General features: G+C 40.1%; 2 protein-coding genes across 2 annotated transcripts; both read right to left on the reverse strand.

Moving 5' to 3' along the window:
- Window positions 1-3501: 3501 nt before the first annotated feature.
- LOC135564230 (trace amine-associated receptor 13c-like) lies at window positions 3502-4205 on the reverse strand. Its single transcript, XM_065008482.1, has 2 exons — window positions 4166-4205; window positions 3502-4046 (listed from the first exon to the last, which is right to left on the reverse strand). The coding sequence occupies exons 1-2, from the start codon at window positions 4203-4205 to the stop codon at window positions 3502-3504; spliced, it is 585 nt and encodes a 194-aa protein (XP_064864554.1).
- Window positions 4206-4651: 446 nt separating this feature from the next.
- On the reverse strand, window positions 4652-6060 carry LOC115107290 (trace amine-associated receptor 1-like). The gene is made up of 2 exons (XM_029630678.2): window positions 5967-6060; window positions 4652-5873 (listed from the first exon to the last, which is right to left on the reverse strand). Exon 2 carries the CDS (start codon window positions 5852-5854, stop codon window positions 4817-4819), a length of 1038 nt encoding a protein of 345 aa, XP_029486538.1. The 5' UTR covers window positions 5855-5873; window positions 5967-6060; the 3' UTR covers window positions 4652-4816.
- Window positions 6061-19091: the final 13031 nt, after the last annotated feature.

Consider the following 19091-nt stretch of genomic DNA (forward strand, 5'->3'; position numbering starts at 1 on the left):
ACACACATCATACAATGTCAACTGAAACTTTACTCAGAATACAATCTAAATCTACAAGAACCTCTGTGAAAGATGTGACCACTGATGATGATTCTCAAAGCCCTCCTGAACCAAGGCCCTTCTCCCCCAATTGCTCAGCTCTAGGAAGAGTCTTGATGGTTCCAAACTTTCTCCCTTTAAGAATGATGGAGGCCACTGTGTTCTTGGGGACCTTAAATGCTACAGTAATGTTCTGGTACCCTGCCCCAGGTTTGTGCATCGACACAAACCTGTCTCAGAGCTCTACGGACAATTCCTTCGACCTCATGGCTTGGTTTTTGCTCTGACATCCACTGTCAACTGTGGGATCTTGTATAGACAGGTGTGTGCCTTTCCAAATCATGTCCAATAAATTGAAATTACCACAGGTGGACTCCAATCAAGCCGTAGAAACATCTCAATGATGATAAATGGAAACAGGATGCACATGAGCTCAATTTCGAGTCTCATAGCAAAGGGTCTTAATACTTATGTAAATAAGCTATTTCTGTTTATATTTTGCCTAAATTAGCAAACAGTTCTGAAACTTGTTTTTGCTTTTTCATTATGGAGTATTGTGTGAGATGATGAGGATAAAAAAAAAATCTATTGTAGAATAAGACTGTAATGTAACAACATTTGGAAAAAGTGTGGGGGGGTCTGAATACTTTCTGAATAAACTATGTATTTATGTACAGTGGGGCAAAAAGCAGTTATTCAGCCACCAATTGTGCAAGTTCTCCCACTTAAAATGATGAGAGAGGCCTGTAATTTTCATCATAGGTACACTACAACTATGACAGACAAAATGAGAAGAAAAAAAATCCAGAAAATCACATTGTAGGATTTTTAATGAATTTATTTGATATACCCTTTGTTGGCAATGACAGAGGTCAAACGTTTTCTGTAAGTCTTCACAAGGTTTTCACACACTGTTGCTGGTATTTTGGCCCAATCCTCCATGCAGATCTCCTCTAGAGCAGTGATGTTTTGGGGCTGTTGCTGGGCAACACGGACTTTCAACTCCCTCCAAAGATTTTCTATGGGGTTGAGATCTGGAGACTGGATAGGCCACTCCAGGACCTTGAAATGCTTCTTACGAAGCCACTCCTTCGTTGCCCGGGCGGTGTGTTTGGGATCATTGTCATGCTGAAAGACCCAGCCACATTTGATCTTCAATGCCCTTGCTGATGGAAGGAGGTTTTCACAAAAAATCTCACGATACATGGCCCCATTCATTCTTTCCTTTACACGGATCAGTCGTCCTGCTCCCTTTGCAGAAAAACAGCCCCAAAGCATGATGTTTCCACCCCCATGCTTCACAGTAGGTATGATGTTCTTTAGATGCAACTCAGCATTCTTTGTCCTCCAAACATGACGAGTTGCGTTTTTACCAAAAAGTTCTATTTTGGTTTCATCTGACCATATGACATTCTCCCAATCTTCTTCTGGATCATCCAAATGCTCTCTAGCAAACTTCAGACGGGCCTGGACATGTACTGGCTTAAGCAGGGGGACACGTCTGGCAATGCAGGATTTGAGTCCCTGGCGGCGTAGTGTGTTACTGATGGTAGGCTTTGTTACTTTGGTCCCAGGTCTCTGCAGGTCATTCACTAGGACCCCCCTGTGTGGTTCTGGGATTTTTGCTCACCGTTCTTGTGATCATTTTGACCCCACGGGGGGAGATCTTGCGTGGAGCCCCAGATCGAGGGAGATTATCAGTGGTCTTGTATGTCTTCCATTTCCTAATAATTGCTCCCAAAGTTGCTTACCTATTGCAGATACAGTCTTCCCAGCCTGGTGCAGGTCTACAATTATTTTTCTGGTGTCCTTTGACAGCTCTTTGGTCTTGGCCATAGTGGAGTTTGGAGTGTGACTGTTTGAGGTTGTGGACAGGTCTATTTTACACTGATAACAAGTTCAAACAGGTGCCATTAATACAGGTAACGAGTGGAGGACAGAGGAGCCTCTTAAAGAAGAAGTTACAGGTCTGTGAGAGCCAGAGATCGTGCTTGTTTGTAGGTGACCAAATACTTGTTTTCCACCATAATTTGCAAATAAATTCATTAAAAATCCTACAATGTGATTTTCTGTATTTTTTTTCTCGTTTTGTCTGTCATAGTTGAAGTGTACCTATGATGAAAATTACAGGCCTCTTTAATCTTTTTAAGTGGGAGAACTTGCACAATTGGTGGCTGACTAAATACTTTTTTGCCCCACTGTATGTATGTATGTATGTATGTATGTATGTATGTATGTATGTATGTATGTATGTACTAGATATGGGAGTGGAGAGGCTACAGTAACTCATTAGTGAATATTGCTGGATTTGCTGTGGATAGGTCTACTGCAGTCTTCCCCATGTTCAAATAAAATGTTATTAAATTGCTTTTGAATCCTATAACCCTGTGGCTGATGGTTTAAAAAAGGATTAACATCAAGGAAAATATTTGTCACACTTATTTGTCTGTACCGGTTATGGACATATTTATTTTAACAATTGTAATATTGAACAACGGGTTTGAAATATATTTTCAGAAATGATTGTTCTAAACCCCTTCCTGAACCACCTGTAAAATAATGCATACACCATGGGATTCATAGTTCAATTCAAATATCCAATCCATATAAATGTTACAGACAAAACTGGTGGGGTAAAGTAACTAATAAAGGGATCAATGCAGTTGGAGACTGTTGGAGATAAAAGGCTGTCCAGAATGATAGAAATACCCTCATAATGATACCAAGTGTTTTGGTGGCCTTTCTCTGTGATTTGCCTACAGAGTTCCGATTGGTTGTACCATGAATTGAATGTGCCTTTCTCTGTGCTATAAGGAAAATCTTTAGGTAGATGCTAATCATCCCTACTCCTGGGATGTAGAATGAGATCACTGAAGACACAGTACTCAATACTTGTGAAACAAAAGAACCTCACAGGCAACATATTTATAGGAAAACTTCCAATTCCCCACATATTGCACTCTGCTTCCTGATCTGCATGTCATGCTTTTCAGTCACATGATCCACTCTATGCTCTGCTTTACAAAAAGATGACATTTCAAACGGGCTCAACCCCGTGTGTGTACCTGCTGTTTAGTTCAACATCAGCCATTAGACCAAAAACTGTTAAGCTCAACACCAGCCATTATATTCAAAGATGATTGAGTTAAAAGAAAATCCAAAGATACATTTTGTGTTCTTTATGAAACTGTATTGTAAGGTAGACTATGCTACATTGAAAATACAATCAAATGTAAATAAAAGAGATAGAAAGGATTTATAAGTAAAACACAGTTTCACAAAAATACCTGGCAAGTATTGACAGCAGTAGAATGTGCAGAAGAGGTTTTGTCAAATGCTTCTCTTCATTTGCCTCCTTGAACACATTATCCAATGTGGCCACGTCATTGTTTAGGTTTTAAAAGTTAAGTGCATACTGTTCACACACAGTTTTGCAATATATTAATGTAGCTTTACAATAGATCATGTAGTAGCAAATACATTTATATAAGAAGAATTTCTATTGAATATTTTCAATGTGACAATGAGATTAAGACATTTTCGAAACCATGGATAAAACAGTGCATAGATGATTGGATTTGCAGTAGAATTAAAGTAACCCAGCCAGATAAACACTTCAAAGAGAATAGGTGGTGTGCTAAAGTTTGTGTATGGATCAACTATGGAATTAACAAAGAAAGGCAGCCAGCAAAAGATGAAAACACCCACCACAATGCCTAAAGTTTTAGCTGCTTTCCGCTCTGACCGTTGAGACACCACACCTCTACCTCCCTCATTGGAATTATTTTGTCTGTCTTCAATCTTGTTTATATGTTTTTTTGCCACCAAAGATATTTTGGTATACAAACCCACCATTACAGAGCATGGAAAGAAAAAGGCTATCAATGTGTCTAGGGCGCCCCACAAAGCATTAAGGAAAAGATGACAACTTCCCAGGCAGTATATGGATGCAATGAATTCATCCAGTCCTCTTACATTTGCTTTGGAAAATAGTAGGGAGAATAGCACTGGAGTAATATGATCAAATTTTTTGGTTCTAGTCAGGATTGCCGCATTTAGCACTAACTGAAGTTTATTTAGTGCTTTATCTGGGTAGCCGGAAAGTAGAGAATTGCAGTAGTCTAACCTAGAAGTGACAAAAGCATGGATACATTTTTCTGCATCATTTTTGGACAGAAAATGTCTGATTTTTGCAATTTTTGATTTTTGCAAAAAAGCTGTCCTTGAAACAGTCTTGATATGTTCGTCAAAGAGAGATGGGATGTTTAACGGGTGTCCTGACTCTGTGAGGTCATTAAAGATACCATGGCACTTATCGTAAGAGTAGGGGTGTTAACCCCGTTGTCCTCGCTAAATTCCCAAACTGGCCCTCAAACCATCATGGCCACCTAATCATCCCCAGCTTATAATTGGCTCATTCATCCCCCTCCTCTCCCCTGTAACTTTTCCCCAGGTTGTTGCTGTAAATGAGAATGTGTTCTCAGTCAACCTACCTGGTAAAATAACAGTTCAAAGAAATTCAGGTGGGCCACAGAATTACTGTTCCGGCACTAGGAGGAGACAAAGAACACTATTCAACAAGGTGACAGGCACAAGTGTCACAAGCATTGAAACACATTTATTTCAGGCAAACAGCTTTATATGAAACAGGTTAAAAGCATCTTCAGTTACATTTTCACTCAAGCTTTATCTTTTAGTTGCATAACTGTCACATGTTACATCCCATCATAATTCATAGATTTATTTGAACACACATCATACAATGTCAACTGAAACTTTACTCAGAATACAATCTAAATCTACAAGAACCTCTGTGAAAGATGTGACCACTGATGATGATTCTCAAAGCCCTCCTGAACCAAGTGTAAAAGAAAGCATAGACAATAGGGTTAAAAGCAGAGTTCAAATATCCAAACCAAACCAGGGTATCCGCCAACAGCGGGGGGATGGAGTACTGTATGAAAGGGTCAATGATGAGGCACAAGGAAAAGGGACTCCAGCAGATTAGAAACACTCCCACTACTATTGCCAGAATATTTGCCCCTCGTCTCTCTCTACGTCCAGAGTCTGCCTCTTTAAACTGACAAGATAAATCTTTAATGGACCTGGCCTGAGCCCTGGCAACCCAATATATCTTGGAATATATACAAATCAAGATCATGCCTGGGATGTAAAAACAGAAGGAGGATACTACTAAAGCTGCCACTGGACTAAAGAACACCTGACAGCCTCCAATGCACTTGACATGTGTTTCATAGAAATCCTCCTTGCCTTTCAGATTGATCTCAGGGAAGATCATTCCGTAAGCAAAAATGGCAGGGACCAGCCAACTGGTGGTGATCATGATCAATACAGTGTTATTGGTGATGATCAGTCTGTACGACAGTGGCCTGCAGACAGCAAAGTAACGATCAATGGAGATGAAGGATAGATGGAAGATGGAGGATGTGCTCAGCATAATATCAGTGCTGGTGTGGAGCTTACACAGAAACCCTCCTAGGAACCAACAGCCCTGGACAGAGCGCACAGCACTGCACGGCATTACAAACACTCCCAGAAGGAGGTCACACACAGCCAAGGAGACGAGCAGTTGGTTTACGGAGGTTTGAAGCTGCTTGAAGTGTGCAATGGAGGTGATGACCAGAAGGTTCCCAATAACAGTCACCAGTATGGCCAACACCATCGATGTGAACATCGGAACCTGAACGCTCAGGGGTCGAGCAAACCTCACACACGATCCACTCAAAGACTCGTAGCAGAAAAGAGTCTGTGATTTCACAGTGCTGTTGAGGTTCGAAGTATTTGAGAAGTCCATTCCACCTGGTGTTTTAGGCCTAGAGACAAGGAACAATTTGATCACATCTTTAAATGTGTTTTTCAACATTTTTCATGTTTTCATCGATCATGCAAAAATGAACTGGACTTACTTTCAATTAAAGTTTTGCAAGAATAGTGTTACTGTAACAGACGGAACACTGAACTGCTGGTCCAAAACGTTGTTCTGAGTCAGATTATTGGGCTTCTGAAAATACAACACATCCTGCTGATAATGCTTCCCATCCCATATCTTCATGAAATAGTTACACGTTTAATAAACACAGTTTTTATCAAACTTAAATACTATATATTCATAGTATGTAAATGTATGTAAAATGGTGTTGGAATGTCATCTTTCTTATTCTTGTTCCTTTGAAAATACAAAAAGTAGTATGACTAAAACCTCAAACCTATACTCACCTTAATATCTACAAATATTGTGTATGTATTTCATTAGTTCTCAGCAATCAATACCTCAATCCGTATTTGTCCATGGGAAGCACTAAGAATTAAAGGTGGTTGATTTTGAGCTCTGGTCAGGATCCTTTCAGCTGAGGGAAACAAAGGGACAAGTAAACACTGTAGTCATGTTGACTTGTTGAACAATTGGTTATGAAATGATGGTGTGTAATATAGATCATGCATATGAAAAGTTTAATCTCACCTAATCATAGTCAGCAAACCATGCACCCCCTCCTTCAGTCTCAGGCTCTACGAGCACCTAGACTTTCCTCTGAGTATTATATAAACGGACGGATGCTGCTAAAGGGACGCCCCGAAAATGATCACAACAACATTTAGGAACTGTTTAGTATTCTGTCTGCTCCACAGCCAATGAAATCATGGTTTTATTCTGTGGAGACTCCTAATGTATGTTGTTCACTGCGTCTGATGAGTCCACGTGATTCAGTTGGCAACAGATAGTCAACAATTATGGGCCCAGTTGTAATGAACAATTAGCATTGTAACAATGCAGGATTGTGCATCATAATCTGCCAAGATGGCAATCAAGCGTAAGCAAAGATAACACATCTAATTCTTCAAGAATGAATGAGTGTACTTTATACTGCATGACCATGACCAAATGACAATTGAGCAACAGAGGTAGTATGTGACCTCTATGACCTGTGTCATGGCAACCACTTTATGCCACGGCTTTCAGATGAGTCTTCTGTCAAAGTAAGGATTCTGGTAAATAGGAGAACAAATACACGTACCAGAGGGCCCTGTTAGCACCTATAATCTGACTTCTCCTTTAATGATGATGCCATTCCCACAGGTGTCTCGCCACTCAGAACGTGTTGATAAACAATTGTGGTGATGTCATGTTTGGCAGTTTATACTCATTTTGATTAGGTTCTGATCATGCAACAAAGAGGCAATGTCGAATTTGAAAAAACAACAAACCTGAGCCCCTGCCACTAGGGCTGTAGAAATGTAGCCCCTCTTCAATTTAATTGAAATTAAATTGAGCAGAACCCCTGACCCTAGCTTCTTGTCTAGCCTAACCCTAACCCTAGTTAGCATTGGCTCGCGAACCTACCTCTAATTTCATTCATACTGGACACAGATACATAAAAATGGTATCCACAATTTAAACTCACTCTGGAAGTAGTTAATAAAGTGCCTAATTGCCTAAATCCAAAAGTATCCATTTAACCTTCGTCATTGGACTATATGATATGAGCACAGATTTTACTTCAACAAATATAATCTGTTTAAAATAATATGAAGATTTTCAAGATGGATAATTGAGCATGTGCTGTAAATGTACCTACATTTGAATATACTCTATTATACATTATTGTGTTTTTGGTTAATCTGTAACAAGTTTTCAGTTGTTTAAAAAAAACATGTGTTACTTTGCTTTGTGTACCAAATAATTAAATTCCAGATTCTGATTCATTGTTTCGCAGCTCAAGCAGCAGGAAATATGTTGTCTATAGATGAGATTGTGAAAACATGTGTGCATTAATAAGGTGATATTCATACCATTACAGATGTATGGACCTTGTGATAAAATATGGATAATGTAATGCATTATAGATGATGCCAAGGGAAATACTGTACCATGACTACTGACTGTTTTTAGTGTCTCAAAACTATATTTGAGTGTTGTTGTTTTTTTGTATTGCAAACTATTGTATCATTGTGGAGTGACACAAAGGTTCAATGCAGCCATTTTTATCTCAATATAAAATATTTCTGGGTAACAATGATGTACCTTACTGTGATTGATTTAAATTAAAATGGTCAAAAAGAACTTTTTACCGAAGAGCATTTTCTCAATCAAGATTATTTCTAGGACTATCTGGGAGTGGTCTGAGTGGGGAGGGGAAAACTGAAGGCTCACTGTTATTGGCAGAAAGGTTTGGAACTCTCGTATTGGTTAACTAATAACTAATTATTAACTATTAACTAATTTGGTGATGTCACCAGGCAGGCCAAAACTCAACCCCATCAAACAGAGATAAAAATGGCTGCATTGGGCCATTAAGAAATGTTTCTAATTCTACCATTCTGGGGAAGTAGATACAGCGCCTCATTGCCAAAATCACGAAGTATCCCTTTAAAACCTGTTAGGGAAGCTGCGAATTTTCGCAGCTTTTTGTTAAAAATCGCGCAACATTTCAGCGCCCTGCTATTCATGCCAGGAATATAGTATATGCATATGATTAGTATGTGTGGATAGAAAACACTCAGACGTTTCTAAAACTGGTTAAATCACGGCTGTGACTATAACAGAACGTGCGTTTCATCAAAAAGTGCAGGAAAATCTGATCACTGAAAATGGAAATAAATATCCATGCGCCACTTCCAGGAATTGTTAAAGGTGAACCGGATTAAATGAGGTCGAGGTTGCAGTACCTACAGCTTCCACACGATGTCTAGAGTATTGTCATTTGCTTCGGCTTTGTTTCTTGGTCAAACCGACACAAGGGAGCCGATTTCCTCCGGTCTCCGACCGGATGTTTTGGTTGAGATTTCTATGGACATTATTTCCAGACGGACACCTATAGAATTTACATCGCCTCCTGATGAATTTTATCGCTTATTAACGTGTACTAATACCTAAAGTTGCATTACAAAAGTATTTCGAAGTGTTTTGTGAAAGTTTATCGTCGACTTTTTTAATTTAAAAAAATGACGTTACGTTAGAAAACGCTATTTTTTTCCGTTGTTCACACAGTATTCATAGATCGTTATCTAGGCTATATATGGACCGATTTAATCGAAAAAAAGACCCAAAATTATGTTTATGGGACTTCTAGGAGTGCCAAGAAAGAAGCTCGTCAAAGGTAATGAATGTTCTATATTTTATTTCTGCGTTTTGAGTAGCCCCCGGCTATCGCAAAATCTGTCGTTAGGTGACGTTGCTGTATTCTGGGGGATACATGCTATCAGATAATAGCTTCTCATGCTTTTGCCGAAAAGCATTTTACAAATCTGACTTGGTGGATAGATTCACAACGAGTGTAGCTTTAATTCAGTACATTGTATGTCCATTTTAATGAAAGTTTGAGTTTTATCAACCACTATAGGTGGCGCTCTTGAACATTTCCGCTGATTGATGTTCCCACCACGGGACCACGGCCCTAACAAGTTTTAAAGTATCCCTTTAAAGAAACAGGAATATCAAACATCCGAGGTACGAAAAACTGTTCAAACATGCTATACACCCTGCTTGCATCTCAGATACAGATGCAAATCAGAATGTAGATACATGAACCAAAAAGGATCAAATGTATTAATAAATAGAGAAATAGAGAAATAAATACATAAATAGAATATATGACTCATTTGTGAAGTAGAAAGCATAATTATTGCATTCTAGCCTACATTATGGGCCATTTTCACAGACCCAGATTAATCTGTGTATTGTATGCATGCTTTTGGTCAGTTGTTATGAGACAGAGGAAAATTAAGCAATATATCATGTGAAGTATCAAGTACGATCTGCAAAAATAGTCAAAATATCACAGAAAACATTCTGGGGGGCGCCAACAGACAGGAAGACCATGTCAGTGACTCAACCCACTCAAGTGACACACCCCTCCTAGGGATGGCATGGAAGAGCACCAGTAGGCCAGTGACTCAGCCCCGGTAATAGGGTTAGCGCAGAGAATCCCAGTGTGGTTCGTTGCTCCAGTGCCTTTCCGTTCACCTTTACACTCCTGGGCCAGACTACACTCAATCATAGGACCTACTGAAGAGATGAGTCTTCAATAAAGACTTAAAGGTTGAGACAGAGTTTGCGTCTCTCACATGGGTAGGCAGACCATTCCATAAAAATTGAGCTCTATAGGAGAAAGCCCTGCCTCCAGCTGTTTGCTTAGAAATTCTAGGGAAAATTAGGAGGCCTGCGTCTTGTGACTGTAGCGTACATGTAGGAGTGTACGGCAGGACCAAATCGGAAAGATAGGTAGGAGCAAGCCCATGTAATGCTTTGTAGGTTAGCAGTAAAACCTTGAAGTCAGCCCTTGCCTTGACAGGAAGCCAGTGTAGAGAGGCTTGCACTGGAGTAATATGATCCATTTTTTTTGGTTCTAGTCAGGATTCTAGCAGCTGTAATTAGCACTAACTGAAGTTTATTTAGTGCTTTATCCGGGTAGCCGGAAAGTACAGAATTGCAGTAGTCTCACCTAGAAGTGGCAAAAGCATGGATACATTTTTCTGCATCATTTTTGGACAGAAAATGTCTGATTTTTGCAATGTTACGTAGATGGAAAAAAGCTGTCCTTGAAACAGTCTTGATATGTTCGTCAAAAGAGAGATCAGGGTCCAAAGTAACGCTGAGGACCTTCACAGTTTTATTTGAAACGACTGTACAACCATCGAGATTAATTGTCAGATTCAACAGAAGATCTCTTTGTTTCTTGGGACCTAGAACAAGCATCTCTGTTTTGTCCGAGTTTAAAAGTAGAAAGTTTGCAACCATCCACTTCCTCATGTCTGAAACACATGCTTCTAGCGAGGGCAATTTTGGGGCTTCACCATGTTTCATCGAAATGTACAGCTGTGTGTCATCCGCATAGCAGTGAAAGTTAACATCATGTTTCTGAATGACATCCCCAAGAGGTAAAATATAGAGTGAAAACAATAGTGGTCCTAAAACCTAACATTAAGGAACACAAATGTACACTTGATTTGTCAGAGGACAAACCACCCACAGAGACAAACTGATATCTTTCCGACAGATAAGATCTAAACCAGGCCAGAACTTGTCCGTGTAGACCAATTTGGGTTTCCAATCTCTCCAAAAGAATGTGGTGATAGATGGTATCAAAAGCAGTGCTACGGTCTAGGAGCACAAGGACAGATGCAGAGCCTCGGTCTGACACCATTAAAAGGTAATTTACCACCTTCACAAGTGCAGTATCAGTGCTATGACAGGGTCTAAAACCAGACTGAAGCATTTCGTATACATTGTTTGTCTTCAGGAAGACAGTGAGTTGCTGCGCAACAGCTTTTTCAATTTTTTTTGAGAGGAATGGGAGATTCGATATAGGCCGATAGTTTTTTTTATATTTTCTGGGTCAAGGTTTGGCTTTTTCAAGAGAGGCTTTATTACTTCCACTTTTAGTGAGTTTGGTACACATCCGGTGGATAGGGAGACATTTATATGTTCAACATAGAAGTGCCAAGCACAGGAAGTAGCTCTTTCAGTAGTTTAGTTGGAATAGAGTCCAGTATGCAGCTTGATAGTTTAGAGGCCATGACTATTTTCATGAATGTGTCAAGAGATACAGGATTAAAAAACTTGAGTGTCTCCATTGATCCTAGGTCCTTGCAGTTCTGTGCAGACTAAGGACAACTGAGCTTTGGAGAAATATGCAGATTCAAAGTATGTCCGTAATCAGAGATACTAGTTCTAGGTCCCAAGAAACAAAGAGATCTTCTGTTGGATCTGACAATTAATCTGTAAGGGTTTTCCTGTGGTGAAGTAGAGGCGGACCAAAACGCAGCGTGGTTATATTGATTCATGTTTAATAAAAACAGATAAACATGAACACTACAAAACAATAAACGTGGAAAACCAAAAACAGCCCTATCTGGTGCAAAACACAGAGACAGGAACAATCACCCACAAACACACAGTGAAACCCAGGCTACCTAAGTATGATTCTCAATCAGAGACAACTAATGACACCTGCCTCTGATTGAGAACCATACTGGGCCGAAACATAGAAATACCCAAAACCTAGAAAAACAAACAGACTGCCCACCCAACTCACGCCCTGACCATACTAAATAAATACAAAAAAAGGAAATAAAGGTCAGAACGTGACATAATCTTGATGGTTGTACAGTCGTCTCAAAAAAAACTAAGAAGGACCTCTGCATTACTCTGGACCCTGATCTCTCTTCTGACGAAAATATCAAGAATATTTCAAGGACAGCTTTTTTCCATCTTTGTAACATTGCAGAAATCAGAAACTTGTTGTGCAAAAATGATGCAGAAAATGCTTTTGTCACTTCTAGATTAGACTACTGGATTAAGCACAAAATACACTTCAGTTAGTGCTAAACATGGCTGCTGGAATCCTGACTAGAACAAAAACAATGATCATATTACTCCAGTGCTAGCCTCTCTACATTGGCTTCCTGTTAAGGCTAGGGCTGATTAAGGATTTACTGAGTGACACAGACTCGGTCTCGACCTTTAAGTCTTTATTGAAGATTCATCTCTTCAGTACGTCCTATGATTGAGTGTAATCTGGTCCAGGGGTGCAAAGGTGAATGGCAAAGGCACTGACGACGAACTGCCCTTGTTGTCTCTGCCTGGCCGGCTCCCCTCTCTCCACTGGGATTCTCTGCCTCTGAACCTATTACTATCACTGGCTTACTAGTGCTCTTTCATGCCATCAATAGGAGGGGTGCCTCATTTGAGTGGGTTGAGTCGACATGATCTTCCTGTCCGGTTTTGCGCTCCCCTCAGGCTCGTGCGGTGGAGGAGATCTTCGTGGGCTAGTCTCTGCCTTGTCTCAGGGTAGTAAATTGGTGGTCTGTTGATATCCCTCTAGTGGTGTGGGGGCTGTGCTTTGGTAAAGTGGCTGGGGTAATCCTGCCTGGTTGGCCCTGTACGGGGGTATCGTCGGACAGGGCCACAGTGTCCCCCGACCAACCCGTCTCAGATTCCAGTGTCTGTGCTGAAATAGTCTATGTGCAGGGGGGCTAGGGTCAGTGTGTTATATCTTGTTTAATTCTCCTGTTTTATCTGGTGTCCTGTACAAATTTAAGCATGCTCCCTCTAATTCTCTCTCTCTCCCTCTCCCTCTCCCGGAGGACCTAGGGTCATGCCTCAGGACTACCTGACCTGATGACCCCTGGCTGTCCCCAGTCCACCTGGTTGTGCTGCTGCTCCATTATCAACTGTTCTGCCTGTGGCTAGGGAACCCTGACCTGTTCACTGGATGTGTTACCTTGTCCCGGACATGCTGTTTTCGACTCTCTACTGCACCTGCTGTCTCGACCTCTGAATGATCGGCTATGAAAAGGCTAAGCCAACTGACATTTACTCCTGAGGTACTGACCTGTTGCACCCTCTACAACCACTGTGATTATTATTTGACCCTGCTGGTTATATATGAACATTTGAACATCTTGAAGAACAATCTGGGATTAAATGGCCATGTACTCTTATAATCTCCACCCGTGTAACGCTCCAGGTGTCGTGGGTGTGGAGTCAGACGCAGGAAACAGAGAGTGCGATGCTGTGCTCTTTAATGCACCAAAACGCAACACAGTGTGCTCACAACCAAAAATACACGACCAGGAACAAACACGTTGCTCTACTACCAAACAGAAGGTCACAATAATTAATCCCGCACAAAGAACCAGGCGGGCCGGCTGACTAATAAAGCCTCCCTAATTATACCCAACACAAAACAGGTGTACTCAATAAACACATAAGGAGGGGGAGGAAAGAATCAGTGGCAGCTAGTAGGCCGGCGACGACGACCGCCGAGCACCACCCGAACGGGAAGGGGAGCCACCCTGGGGGTATGATATTTTGACCCTACTGATAAGAATCTTAAGGGGTGTCAATAATTTGGACCCCTACATTACATTTTTTTTTACTTGTTAAACTAAACATCTTTCTCTGAGCAATTGTAGTAGTATAAAATAAAACAATTTCCCATTTTTTTGGAGCGTACAATATACTGTAGCTCAGTATTTTAATTATTTATTTTATACAGTAATTTCTGCTCATCTTTATCAAGGGTGTCAATCATTTCGAATCCCACTGTATTTACTTGACACCCCTGTTTCAGACCCCACAAATTGACACCCCTGTTTTCAATACCTTTCAATATCTCACCTTGCCGAGGATAACATCACAAAGCCTTTTTCTACAATGTTTTATGAGATTAGTGAATGTGTTGGGAGGGATCTTAGACAATTCCTTAACACAGAATATTTCCATATCCTTGATATCCTTTGTCTGTGCTTATGGACTGCCCTCTTCAATTCAAGTCTGGCGTCTGAGATGGCCATGTCAATTTCAACAATTTCTTTGTGGATTTTAGTACTTATAGTTATTGTCTTGCTGGAAGATCCACTTGCGGCCAAGTGTAAATCTCCTGGCAGAGGCAACCAGGTTTTTGGCTAAAATTTCTTGGTACTTAATAAAGTTCATGATTCTGTTGACCTTAACAAGGGCCTTAGGACCAGCAGAAGCAAAATAGCCCAATAACCTCAAAGATTCACAAGTGTTTCTCCCGAGTGGCGCAGCGGTCTAAGGCTCTGCATCTCAGTGCTAGAGGCATCACTACAGACTCTGGTTTGATTCCAGGCTGTATCACAACTGGCCGTGATTGGGCGGCGCACAATTGGCTCAGTGTCATTTTGGCCAGGATAGGCCGTCATTGTAAATAAAACATATTTTTTATCACCACCATATTTTACAGTAGGTATGAGATACTTTTCTACATATGCTTCTATTTCTCAACGCCAAACCCACCACTTGTGTGCGTGGCCAAAGATATCTATTTTCATTTCATCTGAACATAGCACTGGTTCCAATCGGAGTGCCAATGCCGTGTATCAAATTCCAGGTGGTGCTATGGTCAGACGACATGTTCATTTAAAAAAAATCCACACAGTTGAGTGTTACTTAATAAAATGTATTAAAATGTAATTTATTGTTGCTTATTCATGGAAAATATTTTCGGAAATACCCAAAGGGATGTGTTTTGCCATTACAAAAGATAATAAAGTAAATTTTTCAATTCAACTCATCAATATGCAGATTTTTTCAATTCAGCACACAAGTATGAATTATTTTTATGGTGTTTCATACCCCACCTCTCAGCCATGCAGGTGGTGATATAACCACTCACCTCAGCACCATTGAGGATGATCAAACTTTGAAAAGTATCATTCCAATTGTAAAGTTTGTATGTGAAGTAATTAGTTCTTCCTTGTGTAAAGCAAGCAATTTGATCAATAATACCAGCAGAACTCTCATCACAACACTGTGTTGTTCTCTATGGGGACTGGGGAGAGACTGCTCTTTTACAGACATGATAAGGTCAATGATCAGAGAGATTACGTCATATGATATGATTGCCAATTTCATTGGTCACAAGGCCATCCAATCAGTTAGTTTACTTTCAAATATGGGTGATCCAAATGCACCTTGAGACTGGACGATTTATATTTACTGATGTGGTAATAGATTACACAAAATACACAGAACATCATTGCTTATCCCTTTCGAGTTACTAGGAATTTTATCAGATGACTCAAAATCTAAAGAAGGAAACACTCATCATGGACACAAAGTTTATTTGTAGGTAATTTTTTGTGGCAAAGGTTATACTGTTGGTTAGATAAATGTGTGTAATGTACCTTGTGTATTGTTTAACTAGGAACAGTGCATTTGGAAAGTGTTCAGACCCCTTGACTTTTTCCTAATTTTATTATTTATTTTTATTCTAAAATGTATATTGTTTTTAATGTCCCTTATCAATCTACACACAATAAACCATAAACACAAAGCCAAAAACTGGTTTAAGAAATGTTTGCTGATTTATAAAACAAATTAAATATTATATTTGCATAAGCATTCAGACCCTTTACTCAGTACTTTGTTGACACACCTTTGGCAGCGATTACAGCCTCGAGTCTTCTTGGGTATGATGTTACAAGATTGACACACCTGTATTTGGGGAGTTTCTCCCATTCTTCTCTGCAGATCCTCTCAAGCTCTGTCAGGTTGGATGGGGAGAATCGCTGCTTAGCTATTTTCAGGTCTCTCCAGAGATGTTTGATTGGGTTCATGTCCGGGCTCTGGCTGGGCCACTCAAGGACATTCGGAGACTTGTCCCAAAGCCCCTCCTGCATTGTCTTGGCTGTGTGCTTAGGGTTGTTGTCCTGCTGGAAGGTGAACCTTTGCCCCAGTTTGAGGTCCTGATTGCTCTGGAGCAGGTTTTCATCAAGGATCTCTCTGTACTTTACTCTGTTCATATTTCCCTCGATCCTGACTAGTCTCCCAGTCCCTGTCATTGAAAAACATTCCCACAGCATGATGCTGCCAACACCATTTTTTATTTTAAAAATTATTTTACCTTTATTTAACCAGGTAGGCCAGTTGAGAACAAGTTCTCATTTACAACTGCGACCTGGCCAAGATAAAGCAAAGCAGTGCGACAAAAAAACAAAAAAAACAGAGTTACACATTGGGATAAACAAAAGTACAGTCAATAACACAATAGAAAAATCTATGTACAGTGTGTGCAAATGTAGTAAGGAGGTAAGGCAATAAATAGGCCATAGTAATTACAATTTATAATTTAGCAAATGAACACTGGAGTGATAGATGTGCAGAGGATGTTGTGCAAGTAGAAATACTGGTGTGCAAAAGAGCAAAAAAAGTAAATAAAAACAATATGGGGATGAGGTAGTTGGATGGGCTATTTACAGATGGGCTGTGTACAGCTGCAGCGATCGGTAAACTGCTAGGACAGCTGATGCTTAAAGTTAGTGAGGGAGATATAAGTCTCCAACTTCAGCGATTTTTGCAATTTTTTCCAGTCATTGGCAGCAGAGAGCTGGAAGGAAAGGTGGCCAAAGGAGGTGTTGGCTCTGGGGATGACCAGTGAGATATACCTGCTGGAGCGCGTGCTATGGGTGGGAGTTGCTATGGTGACCAGTTTTCCATAGGGATGGTGTCAGTTTTCCTCTAGACGTGACGCTTGGCATTCAGGCCAAAGAGTTCAATCTTGGTTCTATCAGACCAGACAATCTTGTTTCTCATGGTCTGAGAATCTTTAGGTGACTTTTGGCAAACTCCAAGGGGGCAGTCATGTGCCTTTTACTGAGGAGTGGCTTCCGTCTGGCCACTCTACTGTACCATAAAGGCCTGATTGGTGGAGTGCTGCAGAGACAGTTGTCCTTCTGGAAGGTTCTACAGCTGTGTTTGTCAGACCATGAGACATCCCGAAAATTGGTCTTCTCACTAAAATGTATGTAGTGTTTTCGTGAGAAGGGGAGACTCTCACAAACATGATTATTTTCTCCGTTTTGCTCTAAGACCCCCACACATTTCACGGGACACGTCTGAAGGTAACCCATACAAATGAATGGAAGTATGGAGGTAGTTTTGTGTGAACTAAAACAAAGAGTTAAATATGTGTCCAAAAAAACAAAAATATATCCTGAACTTTCTTATATCTCCTAGATATAGGACAGATGCTTCAAAACCGTATTCCTTATTTATTTGCTTTTGACTCTCTTTTTTGACATTTTTGATAGTGTTATTGAATTTGTTTCTATGGGCTATTGCAGTAAAGGTCAAATTCAATTCTTTATCAAATCATTTTTATATAATATAAGAAAATTCAAAACCTAATATTCAAAATCAAATATCTAAATGATCCATGGTATGACCATCTTAAAACAATTTCCATATGTCAGGTTAGTACCCCCAAATATGTGTTTGTTATTCAAAGACATGTAATGGTGTGATGCAATAGAACGTGTCAAATTAGAGACTGTTAACTTGAGGCCACTCATTATGTCAGTCCCTGTTTGCAGTTTCTCCAATGGTAAACTCTACCTCTGGCCCTCACCAGTCATGATGTTCACACCTGCCCAACCAGGGGACTCATTAACTCCTAACACAGCCAGATGTCTAACTGTCTGTTTTGACAACCAGGTGCATTAGCCACGTTTCAACACAGGTGAATGAACAAACATCTAGTTTTGCTCTTGAAGCTGATCCTTCCCACAGGCTTTTTAAAAGTTGTTTGGACAACTTGTGTATATTGCATCACTGAATGTGTTCTATGGTTAATCAACAATGTTATCAATCTACACTTGATATGCCTAACATAACACAGTGTTTCCCTATTAACTAAATGTTCTAGCTCCATCTTTTAGGGTCAGGCAGCACATCATCCACAAGTAAATGTATGTATATGTTGCACATACATTTAACAGCAGCACAGTCAATTCACTCTGGGAACCCCAAGCCCTCAGGCAGGACAGTTTGGCTCAGTTCATCCTAGAGACAACAGTGTCTACCCTCACATTTATCTTATCCTAGTCTACTGTTAGCTGACCTTGGAAAACATTGCAAAGTAAACATAGACAAGCATTAACAAACGGGAATCACACAGGGAGTAAAAATCAAATCAAATTGTGTTGGACACATATACATATTTAGCAGATGTTATTGCGGGTTGTTGAATTTATTATGGATTTATTATGGATAAATGAATAAACAATATCCCCATTTTAAATAGAATTGTGTCTAGGTAAACTTATACTCTGTATGTTTAAATAGACTATATGAGTTCATAAGAAGAAATTGTGTGACAGGAGAAAGGAGTAATAAAACCATTCCAACTGGGCAGGAACAAATGGGTTGTGGACTGTGTAAACACATAAGGTCGTTAGCCTATGGTTGACCCAACCTGAAACTTAGCTCTGGGGTTTTTAGATTAGGCAGTGAGTGCATTCCTAGGGTTTCTGCTAATTAAACCTGTCAGTTCAGTGGTGATCGATAATGTTGAGGGGTCAAAAGTTATCTGGGAGTGTGTTAGTAAGATAGAATGAACTTTTCACCTTACTTTGTCCTGTCGAGAGGGGGGGGGGGGGTTCGGTTAAGACAGTGAAATGACGTCATGATCTGTATTTAAACTAATGCATGTGTTTGAGTGGGAGCGCGCTCCGAGAATACATTCTATTACCTATTATTTAAAGACTGGTCTGTGTCTATTTTATGC

This window comes from Oncorhynchus nerka, linkage group LG24 (assembly GCF_034236695.1).
Source record: "Oncorhynchus nerka isolate Pitt River linkage group LG24, Oner_Uvic_2.0, whole genome shotgun sequence".
Classification (NCBI taxonomy): Eukaryota; Metazoa; Chordata; class Actinopteri; order Salmoniformes; family Salmonidae; genus Oncorhynchus; species Oncorhynchus nerka.

Excerpts from the sequence above, each read along its gene's own strand:
- LOC135564230 (XM_065008482.1), bottom strand. The coding sequence starts at position 4,205 with ATGATGCAGAAAAATGTATCCATGCTTTTGTCACTTCTAG. Across the intron at positions 4,047-4,165 it reads CATGCTTTTGTCACTTCTAG|TGCTATTCTCCCTACTATTT; the intron begins GTTAGACTACTG and ends ATATTACTCCAG.
- LOC115107290 (XM_029630678.2), bottom strand. The coding sequence starts at position 5,854 with ATGGACTTCTCAAATACTTCGAACCTCAACAGCACTGTGAAATCACAG.